This window comes from Seriola dumerili, unplaced genomic scaffold (genome assembly GCF_002260705.1).
Source record: "Seriola dumerili isolate Sdu_G_001 unplaced genomic scaffold, Sdu_1.0 BDQW01000052.1, whole genome shotgun sequence".
Classification (NCBI taxonomy): domain Eukaryota; kingdom Metazoa; phylum Chordata; class Actinopteri; order Carangiformes; family Carangidae; genus Seriola; species Seriola dumerili.
Genome location: NW_019174307.1, coordinates 22,257,565 through 22,284,378, shown reverse-complemented (window position 1 = coordinate 22,284,378; position 26,814 = coordinate 22,257,565). Strand labels below are relative to the sequence as shown.

Here is a 26,814-nt window from a genome sequence, read left to right as displayed (position 1 = left end):
TGTCGCACAGTAATCAGGTAAAACTCAATGACTTTTGAAATTACATTGAGTAACAGAAGCGAATAGTTGTGGCATCCTGTGCTGGATTTAACCTTGATATCAGCCTTACTCTTCTGTCCACACCCAATCAGACCTGTGTTCAGTTACTGCTAATACAAACATCACACTCTTACACATTAAAAGCATTTAACTGGCTAAACAAGGGGAGACTTTTATTGTGAAGCAGCCTAAAGAAACAAAATGTATTCGTCTCTGAGATTAGTTCCAACAGCAGTAGTTCATTGTTGAGAAATTTAAATCTTTGCAGGAATGAAATCACACTGTGGTTGCGATTATTATCGACTGACTTCTTTATTAAAACAACATGAGTTTGTTTGGCTGCGCTGTAAACAGATACAGCAGCTGCTCTTCTGTTGTATTCTGTCAAACAGACTGAAAATCTTATGGACTTCAAACTTAAATGTTCAGCTTTGTTCTTGTTCTCGCTCTGTTCGCTGCCAGGAAAACAAAACAAAGACCATTTAGTTTTATTTTTAGTTCAGTTTTTTAATTCTGAATTCAAAGGTTCCCTCTTTGAATTCTGCAAAAGTCCCTGAGAACTGGCTGCTTTTAGATGAACTCACTTCATCTGTGAAATTATTAAATAATCCTCAGTGTGTGTGTGTGTGTGTGTGTGTGTGTGTGTGTGCCTGTTCAGAAACGACTGCCAGCTGATGGAGGAATGAATGCTGTATGTCAAGGCCAGTGCAAAAAAAAAAAAAACACAACCCACTCTTCTCAGTAATTGAGTCGTCAGCCACTTAGCAGCCGTGAGAGTGCTCCAATATGAAATGTGCACAAATGTTACCGGTGGCTCTAGAGAGCATCCCTGACTGATTTCTTTTTTTGATGATTTGATTCATACGTTTCGGGGGAGGTGTTGATGCAGATGAATGGAGCTCAGATGAGTGGGCCGGACAGACGGGGAGGTGTGTGTGTGTTGCTGAGTGAAAACCGGCTCAATGTGCTCGAGAGCTGAAGCAGTGGAACAGAAAAACCTTTCGAGTGTTGTCTTGTTATTGTCCCTCTTCACTGCTGGTGCAGCTCTTTAAGCCGCTCACATCTGTTTTTGGTCCATTTATTACTACCTCCCACTTCCTGTTTTGCAGTTGTTGTATTTATTGTTAGTGTGTGAAACACCGCCGGCGTGGGTGGCGTGTAGTCAACGATGTATACACGGTGGCGAGGTGTGTGTAGACTGTTTGTTTTCCACGTGTCTACAACTCAAACTGTAAAAAATGCTGTTGAGGAAACTGGCCTCTTGGCTGCTGTGTATGGTAATGAAGAAAAATGTGATGTTCAGAGGAAGGGAAACAGCAGCGTGTGGTGAAAACTTTCTGTCTCAACAGTTACAGGGGGTCTCCAGAGGTAAAAACAAAGAAGCAGAGTTTTTGTGGCAGCAGACGCATCCTCTAGCGTCTCTTTCTCCCCTCGTAGCAGGTGTCACATGAAACTGACTCGCGACCTTCAGTCTCAGCGTTGCATCTTTAAATCTACTCACAAACCGCTGTTGAAGTCTAACCAATATAACGCTCTTGATGTTGCAACTGCTGTTTCTCCCTGTGATGAAAAACCAGCCCAAAGCCCCACTCTCGTCTCATCGCTTGGACGGTTAGAGCCGCCCGTGTCCGAGCCCACACACTTCAGGTTTGATAAATGGAAAAAAAAAAAGGAAGACAACAGTCAATCAGGGAAACTGTAGAGGAGGTTTCTTGTTCTGATTTGCTTTCTTTGTCTCATTTCACTAAGCGGTGATTAGGTTCTACTGTAAAGGCGGTTATTTCCCCAAAAAACTTTTTCAGCCATGGACCGTTTTCCATGTACAGGAGTTATGAGTCAGCTCCGTCCAATGGCAACGACATCTGCCCATAAAACCACAAATCAGTTTCTTTTTTTGTGCAGATTAATAAGGAAGGAAACGAGCTGTAACATATTAATGACTGAGTTTAAGAGGTGCTGGTGAGCAGATTGTATTGCCCTTGTGCTAAGCTAACTAGCTGCTGGTGATAGCTTCATATTTACTGCACAACTAACTTTCACCAAGAAAAGGGGAAGAAGATTAAACCAAAACCACAGAACTTCCCTAACATTAAAGCAACTGTAATTAATATGAATGTGAAAACAACATGACGGTGTGAAAAGCGTCGCTCATAGAGATGAACCTACACCCGAATCTGCAGCTTCCCCCTCTGATTCACAGAGCTTTACGCTGAGTTTCAGATCATTGTTTAGCTGTCCGGACCACAACTTCACTGTTTCACTTGACTTTTGCATTGTTTTCAGCCGCAGCCAGCAGCTGTTATCAGAGATACAGCTGTAAAAAGCCACTGTCCACTACCTGCTCAACATAGCGCTGCATTTATCAGCTGAGGAGCCAGATGTTTCCCTACGGAGTTGGTGGAGACCATAGACTGTAAATAAAGATGGAGGTAGCCTCCGTGATGTCACCTACAGGTTTTATGAAGAGCGGTTTTGAAGCTCAGAGTGAGCTGCACCGCCATTGCCATCTTGGCAGTGTCTGACTCCGCCTAACTCACGGCTGGTCCAAAAATGGGCGAAGAGGGAAAAGCACATATGGAGGCGAGATTTCGGTGCATGCCAGTTTGCAGCAAGCGTGCACTCACCCACCTGTCACTCAAAGTGGCCACGCCCCCTCAATTATGAAGAACTTGAACACTTAATGAAATGTAAACAGGTGAGTTATATAATGATTCACCTGACGTACAGTTTGCCGTTTTTTGGACCAGGCTTTTTATTTCTGAAGTAAAGTTGAGCATTTTCACCAAGCAGCAACCTCCGAGGCTGGAAAATGAAGCCAACACGGAAGTATCAAAAACTGCAGTTCCTCTAATGACCACTAGAGTCTGGCTCCAATAATCAATCCCCATAGACTCCCATGTTAAAATGTCCAACTCTTCAGCAGAAATAAACATGTTTACATGTTCTTCAGAAATTACTATGGGTGACGTCAGGGAGGCTTCATCCATCTTTATTTATAGTCTGTGGGGATTGACTCCAGACTCTAGTGGCCATTCGAAGAGGTCGCCACCTGGTGGAGACCAAACACAGAGCTAAAAGAGAGGAAATACAGGATTTACATTCATCAGGTGGACACAAACATGATAAGAATTGAATGATGATGTTGCTCTGTAACAGCGAGACGTATAAGTAGCTATGACTTGCGTGCGGGATAAAAACATTGCACTTCTTACACTGGAAAAAAAAACATTGTCACAGATAATAATTCAAGCAGTAATTGGGTTACCCATCACACCGTTTGTGGCAAGATCATTTTTTATCTATTTTCTGGCATAAAACATAAAGTCCATGACAGGATCTTTTTAAGGAGAGTTGTAATTGAATTACTCCAAAAGTGAAACATTAGCCAGATGAAAACAATCTGCTCTTGATCACAAAAGAGGCAACGTTGGGGCTATTTTTATCCTGTTTGTCTGCTTCTCAAATTAAGCTGAGGGCCATTTGTTTCTGTGGCAGCAGTTTAAGCTCCGTCTTTTCACTCGTTGCCGGCGGCTGATATTCAAGTTTCAATTAGCGGAATGTGACTTTATCCGCGGCCATGTGACCTTTGCCTTCGCCGTTGCATCATCATCGCTGACATACAGCAGGCCCCCTTTTCTTTCCTCCCTCCTCTCGCCGCCTCGAAAAATCCACCGGCCAGGCGGTTGAAAGTTATCAGTGAATGTCAGACATTCTTTGGGAAGTGGTAGAAACTTGGAGCGAATCGTGTTTTTCTCCTCCAACACAATCACATTCCTCTGGGCTGCTTAGGAGAACCAAGGCAGCAGGAGAGCCAATTTCCCTTTTAGGATTAGTTCATGCCCTGTAGGTTTTTTAGCTTGTCCTTCCACAGAGTTCCCATCGTTTGGATTGTCCCCATCTTTGGGTCGTGGCTTTACAGTGCACGCTCAATGCTTCTTCTTTTCTGTTTTTTTTTTTTTCTTTTTTTATATACCAATCCATCTCGCCTCTGCTTTGTTTGACTGCTGTTACAGAGTTACAAACAAACGAGGAGCAGCAGAAATTACATTCACTGAATCTGACAAGAGGTCGGTGTAACTTCCAGGCGACAGGAAGATGGAAATATGAGAATGAGGGGAGGGGAAGGAGAGAGGGGAGAGAGACACAGAGAGAGAGAGAGAGAGAGAGAGAGAGAGAGAGAGAGAGAGAGAGAGAGAGAGAGACGAGAAAAATAATGCGGGCTCCTCTTGTTTCTCTGGGGATCAGCCTCTTTTAGCTCACGTCTACAGCAGCAGGAAGCGATGCAGGATTCTGTGAAATGAGGCTTTCACCACCACATGTGAAAGAGAAAGAAGAAGAAGAAGAAAAAAGAAAATTGGTTCATGTACTGTGTGTGTGTGTGTGTGTGTGTTTCTGTGTGTGTGTATTAGTGCTGTTAGAGGAGCTGTGAGAAAAGGGGAGGGAGGACAGATGGATGGACGCTACTGGCTTTATTCATCAATGACTTCACTACAGAAATAGCCAGGAGCACAACAACAGGCCGACACATTGCAGTGACACCTTTTAGAGTTGTGTGACACACTGTGCAGGATGTACTCTCATGTTTGTGTGTGTGGGTGTGAGGGGGAGAGAAAGAGAAACAGACAGAGACATCATGTAATAGTAAAGGAGGAAACAACACAAAGAAAGACATGAAATATAAAAAGTAAAGTAAAGTTAATGTTGATTTTTTTTCTCTTGGCCTGAGAGAAAGTTCAATTCTTGTTTGATTTATTTTCTTTATAGATACTAAAGCTTTTTAATGATTTCAGTCGTTTTTATCTTTTGTTCCATTACTCCCTGGATTATTATCCGCAGTTAAACTTTTATAACATGCATCACAAATATTATAATTAATTAAAGACATGGTAATAAAGCAAATCTGAATACAAAAAATAAAAAAATAGACCTGCAAGAAGATGTAAAGGGGTTATACCCACAATGACTCAAGGCAACCAGAAGGATGAGGCCATCTCTGGATAAACAGCTGCTCTAATACACTCGATCATTTTATTAGGTACACCTGTACAGTCTAATACAGTCTGCCATAATGTCGACTTTTATGATGCTTTATAATGTCACTGTGATGGTCATTTGATTATATGCTTCAACACTGAGCTCATAGTTAAAGGTTGTAGAAGAGGCTTCTCTCTGTAATAAACATATATTTGAATTGTGAGTAAATGTAAATGTAAATGAATTTACACATCGTCAAATAATGGCAACTAAATCTGAAGATTAAAAACCTCCTAAATGTATAACATACAGATGAACAGTTGTATTGGACTGCATTAGATTTTACAGGTGTACCTGTACCTGTGTGTGTGTGTGTGTGTGTGTGTGTTTGTTTGTTTGTTTGTATGCTCGGGGCAAACTGAGACCCGGACCCTTTAGTGGCCACTGCCAGGACCTGCTCCAGCTTCGGACTCTGAGGTTATTCTCGGTGGTCCTCTTCTAAATGGCAAACACATTCCTCTGGAAAAATGTCCAGCATGAAAAATGTTGTGAACTGAGCTTGAATTATATCCAGCGTTTCTTGGATATAATTTCTTTCTTCCTAGCATGTACATCACTGATGGACATCATAAAAAATTATTTTACTTTGACATTCGGTGCAAGAAAAAATATATTACTTCAATAGTTTCCCTGTAAGACTCCCAGGAGCTCGTCTCTTACTTCTCTGCTCAGAAAATAAAAATGTTGTTTACCCCAAAAATGGCGCCTGATATGACGCCCTGTCGGCAGAAAGATATAATTCATCTGGGCCTTCTGAAACCATACACTGAAATAAATCAGTTTGATGATGTGATAACGTGATGGCTAAGGTTCGGTTGGGTTCATGCACTTGGTTCGGTTTCGGGGAAAACATCTCGGTTTGAGTTAAGACGACTATAGAGCGCTGCAGGAATGAGTCGTAAAAACCCGGAAATGAGTTAGCGTTATAGCACTTCCTGTTCCCTCGTCCCGAAGCCACAAATATCTCCTCTTCCTCATGCAAACTTTTCTAACGACGTCCCTTTGCTCCCGTCGTAATTCCTACGGCCACTAGAGGGCTTTGTCACTTGAACGTAAATTGTTGTTTTTGGGGGGAATTTAGATGAAATGACTGAAGCTGCTGTTCGTCTTCGGGGGACGGTGAACTTGTTTGAAATGCTTCTTCTTCTTATTTAAATTGTGCAGCACCCGTTCATGTATTTTTATGTCTTGACAGCCGCTTTTTAAAAGTTACATTTTTGGAGGGAAAAAAAGCAAACAACTATTCTCAGTCACAGTTTTGAAGTTTGAAGCGTTCAAACACACTTCAAACCTAAAAGGCACAAATAAAGATGAATATTAATTTATTTTTCCTGTTCGTTGATTTGTTTTTGACTGTAGCAAAAAAAAAAACAGACGCAGAAGGTGAAATGAAGAAGGAAAAGACGACCTGTTTGCAGCTGCTGATCAGTGAGTCAGAAAGAGGGAAGAGAGCGAGAGAGGAAACTGAACACAGGGGGAAGCAGAAACAGAGAGAGAGAGAGAGGGAGCGTTAACCATGCGCACATGAGAATCGGAGAGACGGAGAGAGAGAGAGCAGAGAGAGAGGGAGAGAGGGAGGGCAGCAGAGGGAGAAAAAAGCTTAATTAATTCAGGGTGGATGGGAGGGATGTTGCTGCTGTCCCTGCCGAGGCTCCAGAGCCTCTGCTGTCGTGCTGCATGTAGCCCAGTGATTGTTTGAGTGGAGAGGACGACTCTGACTCGGCTGCTGCTGCTGCTGCTGCTGCTGCTGCTGCTGGGAACCAGACACCGGTCCACACCAGCCACGACTCCACTGACTGACTGGTTGTTTTGACTGGCTGGCTCTTCACTGAACGACTAAACAGGGATGTTACATGGACTATAGTGGGAGCAGCAATGGCCAGAGGTAGGGGAGACTTTCTCTGTGATTACTCCTCCTGTCCCCCCCTTCTCCCATTTCTGTCTCGCTCTTTTTCTTCCATGTCGACGATCATCATGTTTTTCTTTTCTTGTTTGTCTTTCACCCTTGTCTCTATTCCTTTTCTTTTTTCAGGACATTCTCAGCACTTTAATATTTTTTGTTTTGACACATTTCCCTCCTTGTTTCTTGCACAGTTCCTTTTTCTTTTTCTGGCCCAATTTATATTTTCGCTTCATGTGTCATAACCTTTCTTCTGTCCAAGTTTTTTAGTGTGTGAATTTACTACATCTGACCCAGCGACGCTGACGAGGCTTCTCGGTGAGGTTTTGTCATAAATGGCATCACAACTTGTCCTGTAGTTAAGGAGGTTTGAACAGGACTGGATGTGATGTGTGTGTTCGGGAGGAGGTGGAATTAAGAGCCAAATGTCTCAGACTCATGATGCGTCCAGAACCAGCTGGACACAGAACAACTGACCACAGTATTAGATCAATACTGGAGTTAGATCAGCTGGTATCTGGAGACACATTGAAAAAGAGAATTAACGTGAATAATATTCTCTAAAATGTTTCACTCGTGGTGACCTTTATCCGAGAGTTTCAAGCCAAGGACACAGTGATGGACTCAACCAGGATATATCAAATTAACAAGCAGCTGAGCTAAAATGTGTATCTATACTTCAGATTGATTTTATCCTGTACTGAGGAGGAGCAACTATTAAACTATAATTCTATCACTTTAATAATTAAATCTGTAATTAAACAGAATTGGTTGCTGAGTATATGTTGCACATCTTCATGTCGCTCCCTTTCAATCCCAGGCTGCCTCCTTGAGAGCGGCGCTTCAGCACGAGACGGCTGACTTCTCGTGATTAATCTCCAGTCGGCACGCCTAATTACATCTCATCAAGCAATCACCAAATGCGATGGTTATTTATTCCTTGACAGCATCCTCTTGGTCGGCGATAAAACATTAGGGATTCGTCTGCGAGAGCGCGGGGGGGGGGGGGGGGAGCGAGTGCCGAGAGAATCAGGAGAGGAGAGGATCAACAGAGAAAATGACAGAGAGACAGAGTCTGAACAGGGAGGAGGAAGACGGAGTGTGAGGATGGAGAGAGAAGGGAAGAGGATCATTTAGCAGAGCTCTGACATGCAGCTCATGTCGTCAGTCCCCGGGAAAGCACCTGTGTGTGTGTGTGTGTGTGTGTGTGTGTGTGTACGTCTTTGTGACAGCGCCATGTGTATTCGTACTGTCTTAGTCATGTTGAAATCATGTTAACAGTCTCGGCCAGGGGCCAGCTGGTGGAGGGCCAGTGGCGGTCTGTGAAGACGGCTCCTGATAATGATCCGTTTGCCATCAGACAGCAATTTATCACATGGATTAAGAGGTGAACGTTCGCCTGTCTGAACGTGGATCTGTGTGATTAGGACGAGAGCATGTACAGACCCACTCAAATTGATTCCTTTAATTTCCGTAGTGGCCTGAATAGACGATGACCCTGATTATAAGAACACCACCCCCTCCTTTTGAAACACCAGATTTTTTACACAGTTACACAAAACAAGGTTAGACGTATTTAACATTTTAAAAACCTCTGTAAAACTAAATAATAGAGGTGTGTTGTACATGAATCTTTAAGGCAGAGTCCTCCAGCTGAACCGACCGTTCTGACTCATTATTGTCGCTGACTGAATCAGTAGCTTTTAGCGGCGCAGCTCCCCCCACAGGTACCTGAAGGTGTAATTGTCAGCTCAGCCGTGATACACAGTGTTTTCTTACCAGGGTAAAAACCATCACAATAACGCACAGAATGCCCCAAAAAAACAACATAAAAAAACAACATAAAAAAACAAAACACTGAAAGGCTGAAAGAGCCACGGACACGATGAGGTGATAACTCACTGCAGGTGGATGATTTGAAATCAACTGAACGTGAGAGGCTTGTTTAAGTTAAACCTGTAATAACAACACAGAGGCATCATCACCTTTTAAGCTGATATAGTTTCAGAGTGACATAATAGATCATTTGCAGTCATGTTTACAGTCACCTGATGACTCTCAGTCCAGTGTTCCCTCTCTCTCTTTTAGCTCTGTGTTTGGTCTCCACCAGCTCCTGAGGGAAATCTCTGGCTCATCAGCTGCTAAATGCTCCACTGTGTTCACCAGCTGCTCTCTGACTGAGTCTGTCTGCTGTTTGCTGCTGATCCGGTCATGGACAGTGGATTTTTAGTTTTCTCTGAAAACAGCTGCAGCTGGAAAAAAAACCAAAACAACTACGAGCAAAGAGTGAACCAGAACAGTGAAGTTGTGTGCTGACAGCAAACAATGAGCTGAAACTCACTATAAAGCTCTGCAGAGCTCTGGGGAGCTGCAGATTCAGGTGAGGTTCATCACTACGAGCGACCTCCTTCACCTCCTCACATTGTCTTTGTAGAATCTAAATTACTGCCGCTTTAAAAGTAATGAAAACGTACAAAATGATCTGAATCAGCAAAGTGCTCTTAACTTTCTTCGTTGAAATCAAGTCCTGAAGAAGGAACATGACAAATTATTGCCTCCTGGCCTAATTCTATTTTTACCATGTAAAACAGAATCAACATGAACCTCTGAGTTCCAGTGAATGATGATTTATCTGTTTTTCTCATGCGTCACTGTCTCACACTCAGCAGTCACTGTAGGAACCATGCGAAGAGGAAGACTTTTAGTATTTATCTTCAGTTTTTATTTGTTTTAGGACGTGGTATCTTGTAACATTGATTTTCTTAACAATATACAGTTTTTCTAACTCACTCCATGACGTTCATTCCTGCGGTAAAGACTTAACGAGACACTTTCCCCCTTGTTGGACATTGATTTACTCTGTGGCAGTAAAACATGTCGCTGACGTGATCCAGCAGAAAGCTCTGGTGGGTTAAACTGGGCCTACTGGAAAAAACTCTCGGGGCTGACGAACTCAATTCACTGAAATCCACTGGCCTTGCAACTTTTAGGCAGAAAACAACCCGTAATGCAACTCTATCTTAAAGCAGCAGGCTCAGTTTGGGCCAAGATGTTATATGAATAAAGGTCATTCAGTAGGTTTTGGACTGGAGTCTCGGACTGAATATATTCTGCTCACTGCAGTGCTGTTGTTTGGCTCATAATAACAGGCCTGCAGTGACATTATACTGTATGATGTGCCTTCAGTGGACTGTTAAGTCTGAGTCAGACCATTTGTGATGGCTTTATTGGTTGGACCTTCACCAGTGCAGCATGAGGTCGCTGTTAAAGGAGCAATTTGTGAGTTTTGCTATTGCTACATAGCTAACGCTGCTCAGAGGACGTGTCATAACCTCTTTTCTTTTAAATGCAACGGTGGCTGAAGCTCTTGGAAAGACTAGTGAGTAAACAGCTGTTAATGCTAACGTTAGCCATGTAGCAATAGCAAATGTTACAAATAGCTCTTGAATTTCAAGATAAAAACCGTTTGTGAGGAAATTCTGGTCCTGTATTCATGGGATCATAATGAAAGTGAAGAAAATCCTTAATCCTGTTTAATCCTATTTCTTTAAGTAAAGCAGTTTTTGACCCACCTGGGAGTTAGCAAGAACTGTCATGGCCGCAGCTGTTTCACAATAAAAGTCCTTCAGTGGTGGAAGTGGAAAGATTCAATTGTGAAGCAGGGACACACACGGTTTGTTTGAGACGATTAAAGGTCCAATGACCGTTCAACCATGTTTAAAGTTAAAATCATTCAAAGGTCGAGCAGAAAGTCTTCTTGTTTGGCCTCCTGTGTGCTGCATCCCACCTCCTCCTCGCTCTCTCCTCAAGACTTTATCTATATCTTTTAGGTCTTGACACAGAGAATTGTAGTTTCCTGATGTTGCCCTCGTCTGTGCACAATAAATGACACAAGCAGAGACGAGAAACTCAAATCTTGCCTCTAAAACCTCTGCACATGATCTGTCTGTCAGCACGTGTGGAGGGGGTGTGAGTGTCTGATTGACTGTATTGGAAAGTCAAATCATATGAGACACATCTCCCCGTCTGGTTCCACCTTCAGAAAAAGGGTCAATTTCAGACACTGTCCGCTAATGTAACAAGCACAAAACAAGAGCAGGATGACAGAGCTGTTTTGGAGTTTGCTACCTGTCGTATTGTGTCGCCTGATTGGTGGGAGATGACTCACTGGAGACAGATAAACTATATATCTTGTCATTTATGACTAAGAGACCATCTATGGCAGCTGAAATCTGCTAGAAATAAAGGCGGTTGCTGCTTTCAACATATTTATTTTATGTATTTACTCTTGTTTTGCTCAAAAACATAACATGACCAGATTCAGAGCCAGCAATCCACAAGATATTTAATAAAATCTGAATGGTACAACGACAGAAACAGAAAATACACTGTTCATGTGATGCAGTGTGGAAAAGGGATTTTTTTTCCCCCCTAAAGCTAAAGTCACTCAAAAATATGTTTTGCTTCTTGTTACTTGGATGTTTGACCTTCACTGCGCAGAATGATGCATGTGCAGTGTTTAACAATAGACATCTGTTCTCATGATTATATGACAGCACGACCACAATTGTGGTCCAACACGCAACGTGCACAAGTGTGTGACGTACAAACTGAAACCTGCGATGCAATGACACCGAGAATAAAAAAAAAAAAAGTAGGACACGTCCGGTGTCCAGCAATTAAACTTTTGACATGTAAACATTTGCATATTCATAGATTCTGAGGGAGAAAGAGTAGATAGTTTTTCTTTTTTCTTTTTGTGGAAAGAACATGTTATTATCCAAATGTCAGGAGGGGATTTTTAAGGTTAACATGTCACTCAAGGGCAGCAGTTCCTTATGTGTCTCCGGTAGAATTTAAACTGTGCCACTTCAGAATAAAAGTCTCTGGGAAGAGGTTGTTTACCTTTTCACCCTGTTGACACACATTCACGCTTCCTATTCACGACTCAGGCCAGAGGAAGAGCATGTGAATCTATTCTTTCTAATTGGTTGGCATTTCCCTTTAAATACAGTGCAATCAGTTGTTGTGGTGTAGCTTGGCCTTTTCATCCCCCCTCTGCGTTTTTAGACACAATCCCCCAGTTGCCATGACACCCAGGCCTTCCATAAATACTCCTGGTATTTGTGAGGCTACATCCCCCAGTAGGTTAGAGAACAGAAAGCCAGGGCCCTATGTGAGCCTCGCCTGCAGCAGAGCTAATCGCAGATCAATCCACAGCGCTCTCAGATAGTCCGAGCGCCGGCTGCAGAGGCTCTGCTCAGCGTTACCGCGGATCACAGCTCATTCACGCACATTTCACTTCTGTTTCTCCCTTCGCATAACCTTGACAATGCACACCTGCTGTAGGCAAATAACTGTGTGGCAGAACTTCAGTAGATGACTAACGATGGCGAGAAAGATGTGACGTTCATCATTCTGCTGCAAGCTGTGAAAACAGAGGTGAAAACTGAGATGATTCATTCTCTCGAGATGGAAAGAACTATTGCAGAGAAGATTGAATTTAAAAACAAAAGAAAAAAAGAGGGACCAAGTGGAAACAGTGAGTTGTGATAACGGGGTTGAGAGGTGACGATAGACCAGGAGAAGAAGCAGGGATAGTGTGTGTGTGTGTGTGTGTGAGAGAGAGATTTTCTGTACGGTATGTGTGTGTCTTGTCAAGTCTTGACAAGGGATCAGCAGCCGGCCTTTTATGGGTAAAGATGAAGCTCAGGCTACAGCCCCTAAGGTTAAACATGCCCCCATGCAGTTCACTCTCTGAAATAATATTAGCCTACTAAATTTGTCTTGAGAGATCGTTTGGTCTTCGGGCCTGTGTGGCAAACCTCACGCCCCCCCCCCCGCCCCAACCCCTTTTAATCACCCCCCACTAAAAAACCTCATGCAGAGGGAAACTGTAAAACATCAAAAAGTCCAAATCCACTTCAGCAGAAACAAACACTGTCTGAGGAGCGGTTCGTTTTGGGACTAAATTATTCTCTCTGAGCAATAGCTCTTAATTTGGACGAGCCATTTCCTCTAATTCCCTCCGTTGGCCCGGGAGAGGGTGTGTACAGCCACCAACACTTATTTGTCTGTAAGAAGTTTTATTACTCCATGATGAAAAATAAAATAAAATCCTTTTTCAGCAAAGAAGCATAAAAAACAGTAAAACTACAATAAATCACAGAGATAATACATGATATTTAGAGTGAGCTTTGAAACGCCTCCATCAGCAGAACAGCAACATTACAAATCAACCTCCTTTTCTTCTTGTAATGCTTCTTATTTTCTCGAGTATCTGACAAGTCTTGTAAGCAAAGTCACAGAGACTCAGATTTACCCTTCGTGTGCTGTATATTCCCACTGTGAACAGACCTTTATTCTGAAGCTTTGATATATTGTGTGGCAGTGAGATACCGCTGGTTTACGTAAGAGTTTTGCTCTTGAACGTCTAATTTTGCTATTTATTGCTCTGTAGCTGCTGACGTCTAGCCACTCCCCCTGTGGCGGCGGTTCGTTCACAGATGCAGCTCGTCAACCAATCATGTTCTAACCTCAGCTGTTTATATATACGTATATACGTATATATATTGTCTGAATTACCACTGTTTCCTATGCTGATGATGGCTTATAGCTGTTGGTTGTCTGGCTCCTTTACCTTGTTGACTGAGCTACGACCGTGCACCCAGAACAGTATCCTACTCAGGATTTGGAGTTGTGCGCGCTACCACCGTTTTTCTCAACATTACAAATCACAGCCGATGTTTTATATGACGTTTGGTTACGTTCCGACACAAACGCTGTCACGATCCCTGCCCTGGTCTTGTTAATGTTGCCCAGTCTGCCCCTCTGTCCCTGTCCACCATGCTCTCACGTCCTCGGGCTGCTTCATTTATATGAAACTTTCCTGAACCGTCTTTCTTCCGCCGTCCACTTCCTCTTCATTTCCCTACACGCTTTGCCGCATTCATGTTGCACTCTTGCCATCCTTTGACCTGTTTTCTTCCAGTTACCTGCCCCTGTGCTCGCCTCTCTGCATGTAGGAAGTCTTACCATCATCATGTCCATTAACATCACTGCGCTGCCCCTGCCTGCCTGTGTGTGTTTGGGTCCTCTTCTCTGTCGCCCCCGCACATGGACCGTGACAAAAAAATCCACTTGGTTAGGTTCAACGAAAGCTCATGGCTTAGGTTAGAGCAAGTATTTGACCTTTGTTGTCATGGTTACAATAATAAACACTTGGTTAAAGTTAAAAATAAATAGCGGATGTAATTCTGGGGCTGAACCAGCTGATGCTGCCGTTCAGTCTCCAGATCCTCCGGGTCTGTGGTGGGCATCGTTCAACAGTGCAAAACATTCATCACACATCTGTCTTGTCCAGATGTTGAGTCCAAAACAACTGTACAGTAGTCGACTCCTCTGCTCCTGATGGAGTGAATTGGGTTCAGAAATGTTGTACTTTGTCCTATAATGTAATAAAATAGAAGTGTTAACAGGAGTTTTTCAGCGGGGTTGTGAGTCCTGCGGAGAAGAGAATTATTTAAGATTGGCCCAGTTCCAGTCACACACTTCAACTCGCTAAGTCCATGAGAGCTCAGAGCTGTCCCACCGGGGAATCAGCAAGTGTCTGAGGGCTCTCTGACTCTTTGAGCTCTTTATTCACACAACGCTGAGGACGTCGCTCAGGAGGAGAACCGAGAATCTAAACTGTTAAAAGTCAAACTGAGATTTCACAAACAGTTCTGTTGTAAAAACAAAGAAACGGTGCGTTACTGACTTAATGTTTTACTCCTACTGACATGACACTAACTGCACGTGTGTCGTTGCACGTTTTACCAGCCTGTAACAAGATATTATCTGACAAAAATGTTGTTTCAGATCAGGGTTTCACAGACTTGTCTTGCATCTTATTAACACCACAGTGTTTCCCATAGATCTGAATTATCCTTGTGGGTACGGGTCTTGGACGTAGTGACTTGGTGTGACAAACACGTATGAAGATTACCACAATATTTCTATCTATTTCATTTAAAATTATCTAAAAGTTTTCGTTTGACAGATCAGTGTATGATTAACATTTTGGAATGTTAGATAGAAAAATAGAAAATAGAAAATCTGAATATTTTCATTCAGGCCTCGGGTTGTTGAGAGGGCGGGGTTTAGGCTTAACTTGGATCTGATTGGCCGGTGAATTTAGTTCTTTTTTTCTAATTCTCCTTTTTTTCCCCTATTATATAGAAAACCTCACATTACACAGACCTCTGATGTTTACTTTGCCGTTCAACAGCCTGCTCTCAATGGTTTCCTCTCATTGTGATTGTGTTAATCATATCACTTAAAGCTCTTTTCACTATTGTTCAATAACTGTGAGCGTTTCCTAAAGCGTCCCGAACCATTACCAAGAGCCTAATGGTTCATTACAGGTGCTAATTTACCTGAACAAAGTGGAGGAAACCTGCCACGGGACTCGGGTGATTGAAGTGATTTAAGTGCTTCACTCAAGACTTGGCCTTGTTTCGGTCTCAAGGGTGAAAGAATGAAAACCTCAGCCCACACACTCGAGCTGTTTGATTTACTTATTTTACAGAAAACTCATCACAGTAATGATGGTGGCTGAAAACAAACACACACACACACACACACACACACACACACACACACACACACACACATACACACACACATACACAGACACAGATCACGGGAACATGCAAATCCACCTCAAGGCAGGCACGAGCTACTGCAGGTCTGCGGTGCTTTTATAGTCAGGAGCCACGCGATCAGTAATCCATACTGCGGGATGAAAGGTCAGGATTCTGCATGTGTGAACAGGCATGCAGCATAATAACAGGCCTAGTAATAATAATAATAATATGGTATTAAAGCCGATCACTGTGCTAAGACAATGATAGGAACGTTACTGTTGTCGCCACGGGACCACATCGTCTGCTTGTTGGTTATCTCAGTCTGATTAAACGCTTAAAAGATCAGATCCAAGGCAAAAACTGGAGAATCCAAATGGAGAGCTGGTTAGCAACGGGAAGAATTAAAAGTAAAGGAAGTCAAGAGATGAACGGCGAATGGACAAGTGATCTCTCCTCCCTGTTTCTGTAGGAGCCGGCAGCAGATGTGTGGTGCGAACTGGGGCTTGATTTTTCGGTTTCCAGAGTTGTTCAGTGAGCCACCGACCCAGTTATAGCGGTGACGTCTATATTTAGCAAGTGCTTGGATCATGAAGATTATCTCGGTGCTGTAAATGACTGATGTTTGACACAGAAAAGCTGCTGTCGGTATCCATTTAATCATATGGTCGCACAGTCCCATGGCTTCCTGCAGCAGACAGTTAAAACCCTTTGCCGGAGAGACAGTGTGAGTGTGTGTGGAGAGACAGAGAGAGAGAGAGCTTCGTTTCTGCTATCAGAGCTTCTACACACTCTTCCTGTAGAGAGGGCCTGCTTAGCCCACAGCATCCTGCCCAACACTCTACAGGGGAATGTCAGTTAGAGGCATCCTGTATGGCATTTGGCTCCCAGCTGCATACTGAAGTGTGCTGCCAACTTTAAGATGGACTCTTCTGACTGACTCTGGATCAGCCCCCTGCGTTTGTCCTCCTGCAGGCTGCCATCCATTTTATTTTTTTTTTTTCTTCCACGGCGAACTAATTATGTCAGAGCTCGTGTTTCTGTTTACCTTCCCTCCTCTTCAGTGTTATCGCTGTAATCATCATCAGTATCCTAATTTGGCAGTGTTGGTCTCTCCGCGTGCTTTATGTCTCGGAACACCTCTCGTGGTGAATGTGCAGACTGGAGCGCTTGCGTTGGACTGGACTGGACTGAATGGTTTTAGTTTAATTTTGTCAATATATTTCTTATCTTCAGACTGTGTTTTTTCTGAGATTGTCCTCAGCAGAAAAACAACAGTTTTTGTCATGTGGAACATCGAGACCGTCCTCCTATAAAAGTCGTCCGTGCAGCAGGTTTTATATGACCCATAGTTACGTTTTGTTGCTAGGCGACATCTAGTGGCCATAGTAATTATGACAGGAGCGAAGGGAAAAGTGCAGTGACGTTGTTTCTATTATCCATGACCGTTCAAGCACACTTAATCACCTTGTTATTGTTGTAACCATGACAACAAAGATCGTCTGATATTGAGGAAGCGCTTATTTTTTTAACTTTTCCTTAACCTAACCAAGACATGACTGTTACTATAGTAACCACGGCGACGAAAGTAGATACGCTGCTGTCGGTACAGTCCGTGTGTTTGTTATTGTAACCATGACAACCAAGGGTCGCTGTTTCAGGAGACATTACTACGGGTGTTATCAGAGGGTTAGAACAGAGGGCGTGTGTGATTGTTCAGGTTGGAGGTGTTGTCGGGAACATACGTCACTTGTTCCAGTGGCTAAAACAGCCTGTTTATTTTTACTTGACATAGATGTCTTGTGGTCTTCGACTGACTTGAGTAAATTCTGACTGTGGTCTGAGTGACTTTGTCGACTTTGTTCTTCCACAATAGCTGGTTTTTGGCCACTTAAGGGCAAAGGTGAATAAAACATTGCTGTAAGTTGATATGGTGAACATGTTAGCAGTTGCTTATTTACACATCCAGCAGTTATGGGGCAACATTATCATTCATTTGGAGTCATGCTCCTGGGCGCCTGGATAATTTAAATCTAGTATTCCCTGTCTGTTGGCTCTGTTCTCTTTAGCTGCTAAATTCTCCACTATGCAGGTAATGTAAAGTGGGTTATTAGAGCCGTAGCTCTGACAACAGATGTCTGCTGTGGCCAAAAGTGCTAGGTTATGATGCTACGTGGTGAAAGTGACCCACATCCAGAACAATCACACAACCCACTGGATACTGAAAGCTGTTGCATCAGTTCAATACTACATTAATAATATATTTTAAAACAAATCAAACTCACTCAAATACAAAGGTAAAAAGCATCACTAACCCCACAACCTCTTATAATGACATATTACCTGCCTGCAGGGTTTAGATTTCAAGTAGATGTGTCTAATAGAATACAATACAATAGAAGACACACCGACACTCATCATTGATCGTTCCAGTGTTTTATCAGTTGACTGCCCTTTTTCATTACAATGTCTTGTCATTTTTTGCAACAAGAAAAAAAAACAAAACATTGCATCGAGTTTCCAAAGTTGCCACTGAAACAGATGGAGTGCTGTAATGAACATAATGTGCTGCGGAGGTGTAAATAACCCCTCTCTTTCTCTCCGTCTCTTTCCTCTGAACACCGAGGGGCTCTGAATCACTGGCACTTGTTAAAACGGCGGCACTGAGGCAGCAGATTCGAAGGAGCCTCATGCAGCTGACTGTTCCTTTGGTCTCGGCTCTATTTCCACTCACTTTATTATTGAGAATGAGTTAAAAGCTGGAGAGACACCATGAAGGAATACTTTGATATTTTGGGAAATATCCTGCATGTAAAAATTGATACCCCTCTCATATATAAGTGTGTTTTCATCCACACTTTTTTAAATATGCACATAAAAAAATCTGAGTGGAAACGCCAACACTTGAAATATCACTAAAGAGTTTTCACACTCGGCTGAGGAGGAAAAGTTGGTGTTGTGATTAAAACAAAATGCGAGGAAACAGACTTAGTGAATAAATCATGACGTACATTTTCACTAAAGAGATGAAAACATCTGATACGTGTGACATGATGAGGAGATTGAAATGTTCTTCAAATTAAACATTGAGAATTAAATGTAAATTTAATATTTCCATCCGGTTTTCTACATTTTTTCCACCGTTAGCGGTTTGACTGTCAATTTTTAATTGCTTTATTTCATTGCACCTTCTTCCTCTGCCGTGGTTTAACGGCTCCCAACTGGAGAATTACCAGCACCAGTCGTGTATCTCTGGCCAACCCAACATCCCCTCTCTTTTAGCTCTGGTTTTGGTTTCCACCAGCTCCTGAGGGAAATATCTGCTAAATGCTCCACTATGTTCACCAGCTGCTCTCTAACTGTATGAGTCTCTGTTTGCTGTTGAGCAGGTAGTAGACCGTGACTTTTTACAGCTGTGTCTCTGAAATTACAATTCTTTACTAGAAATCTTTTTTTTTTTAACAGTCATTCTTTTTTTTTTTCTTTATGTATTATTATTGGTTGAGGTGGATGGTACGAAGCACACGACTTTCACACCAGAGACCCCTCACAGTCGGTCTGTGGTTTAGGCAGCGAAAAGCACTTTGGTTACGGTTTGAGTAAGATTGTGTTTTTTCTTAAAAGTAAACACAATTTGTCTGAACACTGTGTCACGTCAAGTGCTGCGAGAGTCTAAACATAACTATAAAACAGTTTAATACTGCTGGAGTCACTAAACGTGGATGTTGTTGATATATATTATTGATTTTTTTTTGATATTTTGGCAGAAATCAAATATGTTGTCTGGGAACATTTTTACTGATATGTTCAGCATTAGTAATATATAAATGAACATCATCATCACGTTAATAGAGGATGTTATCTCTTCACAATTACATCGCCTACAAAACGTGTATTTTGCAGTTCCGTTGTGTGTAAACATAATTTGCTTTGAGCTCAGTGAGAAAGAACAAAAACACATTTTCCTGGGAAGATAAATAATGAGCTGAAACTCGCTGTAAATATCTGTAAAGCTCAGCAGAGCCGCACATCCAGGTGATTATCCTCTGTCTGCCTCCGTCATTTGATCCACTGTCACTGTGAAATATCGGTTATAGCTCATTTAAAAAACTGATCATAAATCCATATGGTTTGTGGTGACAAACTCAAAACACATGCAGAGCAACGATGCATATAATGTAGCTGCATCTGTTCACAGTTACTGTGGCGATGTCTCTTTCCTCTCTATCTCTGACATGGTGCTTTACCCCAGTGACGTCATAGTTGCCGAGCAACCTCATGAGCAAAACAGAATCCCTCTCCGCTCGGAGAGGAGGCCCCGTACGCTTGATTGGCATGTGCTTCTCTCTGTGTCACGCTCTTTGCAGTACGTACAGACAGATCTCCCCTTTGTTCCCTTTGAGTGAGTAACATCAGTGCACGTGCAGCCCATTAGCACAGGCCACCGGCTGAGAGACATGGAGGATATGAAGGGGTAAAACATCTGCTTCACTTTTAAAGCTGGGTTGATGGTGTAAAGGGAGACAATAGGGGGTTAAAGGATTGTGATATTCTTTACTTTTCTTACTGTCAACAAATCCCATGAATCTCCTGCAGGAACAAGCAGCGCCTCTGTAGCCAAAGCCTGACATAGTGTTTTCCTCTATGCCATAGAGTTGATTTATTCCTCTGGGCATTTGGAGACTACCACTGTTAAACTAAAAACTAACACTTCTAGGATCTTTTATAGGCTTTGCAATAGATGTCACTTTTTTATTTGAAGCAACAAATTCATTCATCCATTCATTCATTTGGAGGGTCTTTATCAGCTTGACCTAATGCATGTCCTATTGACGCATCAATAAACAAAGCTAATAAATAAGAATTAACGCAGTGCTGATTGGATAATCCCAACGCTGAGAGGCATCTGAGAGCCGTTGTGTGGAAGTGCTTTGGATCTCTTTCCACAAGCTTGTTAAAAGTTTATTTTCTGTAGCTTGTACAGTTTTAAGAGATATTAGTGATTTTATGCAAAAAAAAAAAACAAAAAAACTTGTTAACTACAAGAGATATAAACAAGTTGTTTGCAAGATAACATGTCCTTGTCATGCTTGACATTTCATTATGGAACCATGTTTTGGTGACGCCAGTCTGGTAGGCCTGTCCATACAGTTTCCCATACATTTTCACCGTCTGTTCTATGCAAACAGTTTCCATTGAACCTGGCCACAGTCAAATCATTACATACTACAGCAAGAGGTATTTAAAAATAGACGAGCTCTGTTGAAACTGAACTTTGGATGAAATGGCGTTAACAACCTTTTTCTTATTGTGCTGGGTTCTTCCTCCAACATTAAAGATAAGCTGTGTTTGATCCACCTGTGTCTTTTTTTGAATTATTTTTTATCCATGGCAAAAACTCCAAAGACACAAACATTATAAATATTTACAAAAGTGCATTTGTTATAACCAAATCCAACTGTCTCATGTAAAGCAGTGACTGGAATCACAATGTTTTTATGTTAATCTGAGCTGTGAAGGAATAAATTAAACCTGTTTTTTGACCGTATTTCTTTCAGCGGAGAGCTGTTTCTAAAAATAAGCTGTTGTTGTTCCCTTGGTGAATTGGAGTTAGTCACCCATGCTTTCATCTTTTCTTTCTTAGAACTTCGTGTTCTCTGGCATTAGTCAAAAGCCTCATCTCCAGTTTACGCTGATGCACGAGCAAAGGTTTCTCACCGGAGCCAATATAGATCATATCCCTCAGTGTTTTTTTTTAGTTTTTAGGTTTTTTTTGTTACATCTTTACATTGAAGACGTGTTAGTTTCAGAAGTGACTAAAACTAGTTTCAGGATATCAATGTTAGCTGGTCCCATCCGTCTTTCTCAACAACCACAACAACAGACAGACAGAAAAGCAGAGACGCAATTTATATCATTGATCATGGCTCTATTTTATTTAAGTGAAGCCAGAGCAACTGACAAAGCAAACTGGAGAGCGATAACTAATCCTGTGGTCAATAACATCTGTGCCAAATACCTGCCTTGAAAAAGACCTACTGCCATTAATTCATGACAAAAAAAAGAAAAGAAAAGAAAAAAAAGGGACATTTTGAGCAAATGCACATAAGATCTTTTTTGGGGAATTATTATATGCAAATAATAACATAACTATTTTCTTCTATTCTATGCTCAAATATTTTATTTGTATGCTTGTTATTATGTACATAGTGTAAATGCACATTAATAACATTAAATAACTCGTCTGCGATTTACTCATTCACCCTCTCCTAACATCCCCGTGTTCATGTTCTCCTTCTCTCTGACACAGTGACAGTAACGTTTTTGATGATGAGTAGTTTTGGTTTTATTTGTACAAGGTCTCAGAAAATCCCCAGCTGAGAAATAGTTGGATCAGTGTCTCTTCGGTTTCACTTCACATTAGTCTCCCTTGTTGTTTCACCTGGACACTTGTTCTTGCTGTTTTTCACTGTTGTGAGCACCACACACAAATTTACCAATTGTGTTGTTTCAGATTAGTCTCAGGTAAATCCTTTTGGTTACAGCATGTCTAAATTGTAACGTAAAAAAAAGCAACTGATCTCTTTGAGTCTACCGGCAGGGTTCAAATTATGGAGGGTGGGGTGGGGTGGAAGGGGCCTTACCCCCTTGATTAAGACTTGGACCCCCCCAAAAGAGGTAAAAACAACAGTTTGGGGTTGACATTTTTATATATCATATATCCTTCTTACCCGTAATTGTAAATATTACAATATATTTCCCATATTCATGTCTGGAAGAGTCGTGTGATACGATTTCAGACACCCCTAAAGTGGACTGTACCATTTCTTAAAGTTAACGTTAGCGTAACGTCTAGCACTTATTCCCAATCAGAGGGTCGGGTCCTCAACTCTCTGCCCCGTGTGTCGAGCAAATTGAGACACTGTTGATAAATGTAAGTAGCAGTAGCTCACTGTCTAGCTTATTTAATACACTTTACCTGCTAACCTGCAGAGGTTTTTAATTAAACTGTGTCAGGTATCTACGGATAAACAATAATGTTAGCTAGCTAAGGTTTGCGTTACGGTTTAGCTAACTGATGTTAGCTAGCTGATTTCGCGCCCATTAATTTCCGATGTTAGCTTGTCATTTCACTGGTGGTAAGTCATGGGCAGTGAGACACTGGAGGATTAGTTGTTGTAGAGATACGTTTTAACGTCAATTTAGAGTTTATTATTTCAGTGTAATAGTCTTTTGTGGCTGTGGTGGTTTAGTTAATCTTTTGCCTTTTTCATAATTAGCTTGTATAATAGACACAACCTTTGTTTTCACTCAGGAATTCTGGAGTTTTACCTGGTTGAGTAATTTAACAATATTAAAATCCATGTGTTGATATTTGTTTGAGGTACTTGTACTTGATTGGAGTATTTCGATTATATGCTTCTTTATTCTTCCTATCCACTACATTTCAGAGGGAAATATTGTACTTTCTACTCCACTACATGTATTTTACAGCTTTAGTTTAACTTAAACTTCAACACAATATACTGTACAGACTGTATAAGTTGCCCTCCCACACCACACCGACGATAGCAAAAGAATGAAAATTTTCTGAAAAAGGCCAATGTGTTTGAACAATGTCCTCTGTGCTTTTAATATATTATAATGTTGTTTCCACTTACTCTGATATGTGTTGTTTCAGTTTCTGTCACCTGTAGAAATGAAATGCGTTTTGACACAAAGAAAGAATAACACTATAAATATATTGGACTGAGCTACAAACATTAAACAACAATGCCAGTGTCCTGTATGACAGTCTAAGCAGTGTTTCCCTCAGCTAGTTTTCCCTGTTCCTCTGTCTTCACATGCTCCATCACCCTTCATCACTTTTCATCACTCCTCACCTCCATTTCTGCTGTAAATCTCTTTATGCTCATACTTCACTGTCATCTTCAATTCTCCTCTCCCTCATCCCTCTTCCTACACAACCACCCCTACCTTTTTATCTCTTAAATGACTTTAAGATGTCACAGATTCTTCAGTCATGGCTGCTGATGTAAAGCGTTTAATATTATTTATATTTTATACACAGTCCAGATGACGTGTTGCTGATCACTGTCATTTATATTTTGCTGTTTTCTCTCCCCTCCTCTCCTCGTGTTTGCTCCTCTCTCTTCCTCTCCAGGTCAGCGAAGGTATTTTTTGCTGCAGTTCTACTAAGAAACCTCGTGTCATCTCCAAGTCATGAGGAGAAGTCAGTTACTGTGACAGACAGTCGCCTTTGTGGACATACAACTGACCTGGCATCATCCTCACTGCCACTCTGGGAGCTGTACCACATTTAACTGCTCGCATATCTACTAACAGACTAAAATACATTTATTTTTGTATCCTTTTGTTTTTGTATTTTGACAAATTAAATATTTGGAGCACCTCAGCAATATCCAGGGTGTAACAGCATCAGCTCCAGCCAGTTTTCTGCCTCCTTCTCTACTCATGTGGCCTCAGTTATTTCAACTCTACACCTCCGGGGTGTTCGCAAGGTGCTCGTTGTAAAGAGGCAGAGATGACATCCCAAAACCTCTTCACCTCAGTTTTATTTCACAACTTGACCGAAGGATAACCATCAACCCCCCTTAGCAGCACTTGTGGACTAACACACTCCCAGAGCACAGAGCCCCGCCCCTGGCTTCAGGCAGTATGGGAGACGGGAGCTGGGTATGTCTGAGCCCAGCTGAGTTTGCCCAGCTGCAACAGTACAGCGAGTGTGAGTACACACGTGTCTGAGTCTCCAGATTTGTTTTAGTTTTTGTGTGTGTGTGTGTGTGTGTGTGTGTGTGTGTGGGGGGGGGGTGGAGGGTGGAGGATGATGATGAGTTTCTGTGTGCATCTGGGTGTCTGCATGCATACACTGTGTGTGTGTGTGTGTATGTGTGTGTGCATATGATGGTGCTCAAAAGCTTTGTTTGCAAAACCAAATGATGTGGTATTCATGCTATAGTACACTAAAGGCTTTATGCAACTCAGTTTCAAAATCGTGCGTCCATAAATTTTAACCCTCTGGAATCCAGGTTCATCTGTTTTAGTTCTTACCCACTTTTTTATACCTTCATTTCTGAACTATCCTTACCCAACATGCATCGTATCAAGCTTCAAGTCTGACTTATCACTATTTCAATTTATCAAAATATGAAGCTTCCAGGAACCAAAACAAGAAATAAAACACAGAGATACACAAGCAAATTTGCAGCTGCGTAGTGATAATAATCATGTTATTATCACAGAATGGTTGCACAAAATATCGTTTCACTATTTATACACACACACACACACACAGAAACAGAAACATGTAAGAAATAAATCTATGATGGTAATTTACATTTAAAGTGATTTTTATCCCAGCTCAATTTTGTGCCATTTTCATTATAAGTCTCTATGATGCTGTAAATCACTGAAAATATTAATAATTCAAATTCCTAAATCAGAAGAAAACGTTAACGGTCTGCAGACCTGAATGAGATATTGCATTAAAGCCCCGCATCAGCACATTCAGCTGGTTTTCTCAGCTTGTCTCTATATGATTTATAAATATATAAAATTATGTCATTATAAATAAAACATGTTCAGTGTATTTACTAATGACTAGACAGACTCCAGAGGGTTAAGAAGGTATGCCGTCCCAAAAGCAACAAATGTCCCCTAATACGATATTTGAAGCACTGTTGAATACATAAATCAATAATGCATTAATTTGAATGTAAATTTCCTGTATATACCTCCAAGTCAGTTCTATAGATTAAATATTAAAATTTCACTTTTTTCTTTTACTGACTCATTTTGATTTTCACCTTCTTGTTTTTCCAGTTTTCTTGGTCCTAACACACCTTTAATCATCTATCTATAATTAGGTAATTATTTCACGTTTTCTGTGAGACAATATCATTGTAAAATCAAGAGTAAAGCGAACAGTGGAGCAGGATTTCAGCCTGGATGTCTGGTGTCACATTATTTTTCTGAATGTCACTCGTTAGCCTGCGGGATGAACCTCGTGGCTATCTCTTTCCTCCCTCACTAGCAACCACATTTGTTAGTCAAAAGAGCATCTGTCATCTTGTTCACTGTGGATGATGAATAGAGTATTACTCTCTCACACAGGCTAGTCTGCGGAGGAATTACTCAATCATGCATAAGTCATTCTTTTATAGACCCGCATGAAGTAAAACAACAACAGCTTATTATTGACTGGAAGGTCACAGACCAGAGGGGAGAGTCTAAATACTGAAACCTGATATAGTAAATGGTTGCTGCCATGGTTAGTCTTGACTTTGTCTACTTGTACCTACAGATTATGTGTGGCTGCACACATGTAATGGATCTATATGTAATTAATTGCATATATGAGGGAGAATAATGTTTTTTAATTACACACATAACAAACGGTACATTACAGCATTCAAAGTCTTACAAGGAGATCCAGGGAATTCATAAATAGGTTTCACAAACACACAACTACAACTACATACATACATAAACATATGCATATGCTCAAATATGCCAAAACACTAGCTAACTTAGAGATAGAGTCCACATACATCAACAAACGACCGGGTCCCAGCACAAAACAAAATGTCTGATCATTAGAACCTGTTAGTTTAGTAGTAGTGTGTATTTTATCTTTAGTTTAACGTTACTCATCCTACTATCATCAAAACATAAGCAAAAAAACCTCAACATAAAACTAAGAGTTCTCTATTGATTTAATGCATCTTCCCTGGGGTCTAATATATATATAATATGCAGGATCTTAAAATGGATCAATATGGATAAATTATATGAACACTTGAAATTTAATACAGAAATATTTTTAGTACTATAATTTCTATTTAGCGATCATGTTGCCATGTCAGCCAGACATTGTGCATGTTTTCAGATGAACAGTATATGTGATAGATGTCGTGGCCAGTTTCAAAAACGTCAGCCATCTCAGTTTATGCATGAATGTTTTTCTTATTGATTTTCCAGGAAATTCAAAATCATAAAATTATAAAATATTTCCCTGAGGTGAAATCAAAAAGCCAATATTTCCACAGCCTGTGGCGCCTGCTATAGGAACCTGATTAGCATACGCTAACGTAAATCCAGAGAAGAAGAGCAAAGTGGCAGCTGGTGAAAATGTTAGTAATTCTGTGCAGACAATTACATGGTAACACTTTCCTTTAAGTCCCCCTTCTTACATTT

At 41.3% G+C, this 26,814-nt stretch overlaps 1 protein-coding gene across 1 annotated transcript in view; it reads left to right on the top strand.

Moving 5' to 3' along the window:
• Positions 1–6,825: 6,825 nt before the first annotated feature.
• Positions 6,826–26,814, top strand: part of LOC111218180 (diacylglycerol kinase beta-like) — a 98,418-nt gene continuing 78,429 nt past the window's right edge. Inside the window, exons 1-2 of the mRNA XM_022740336.1 lie at positions 6,826–6,958; positions 23,762–24,343. Coding sequence (XP_022596057.1) covers positions 24,277–24,343 — 67 coding nt within the window. The 5' untranslated portion in view covers positions 6,826–6,958; positions 23,762–24,276. The remainder of the gene's footprint in view (positions 6,959–23,761; positions 24,344–26,814) is intronic.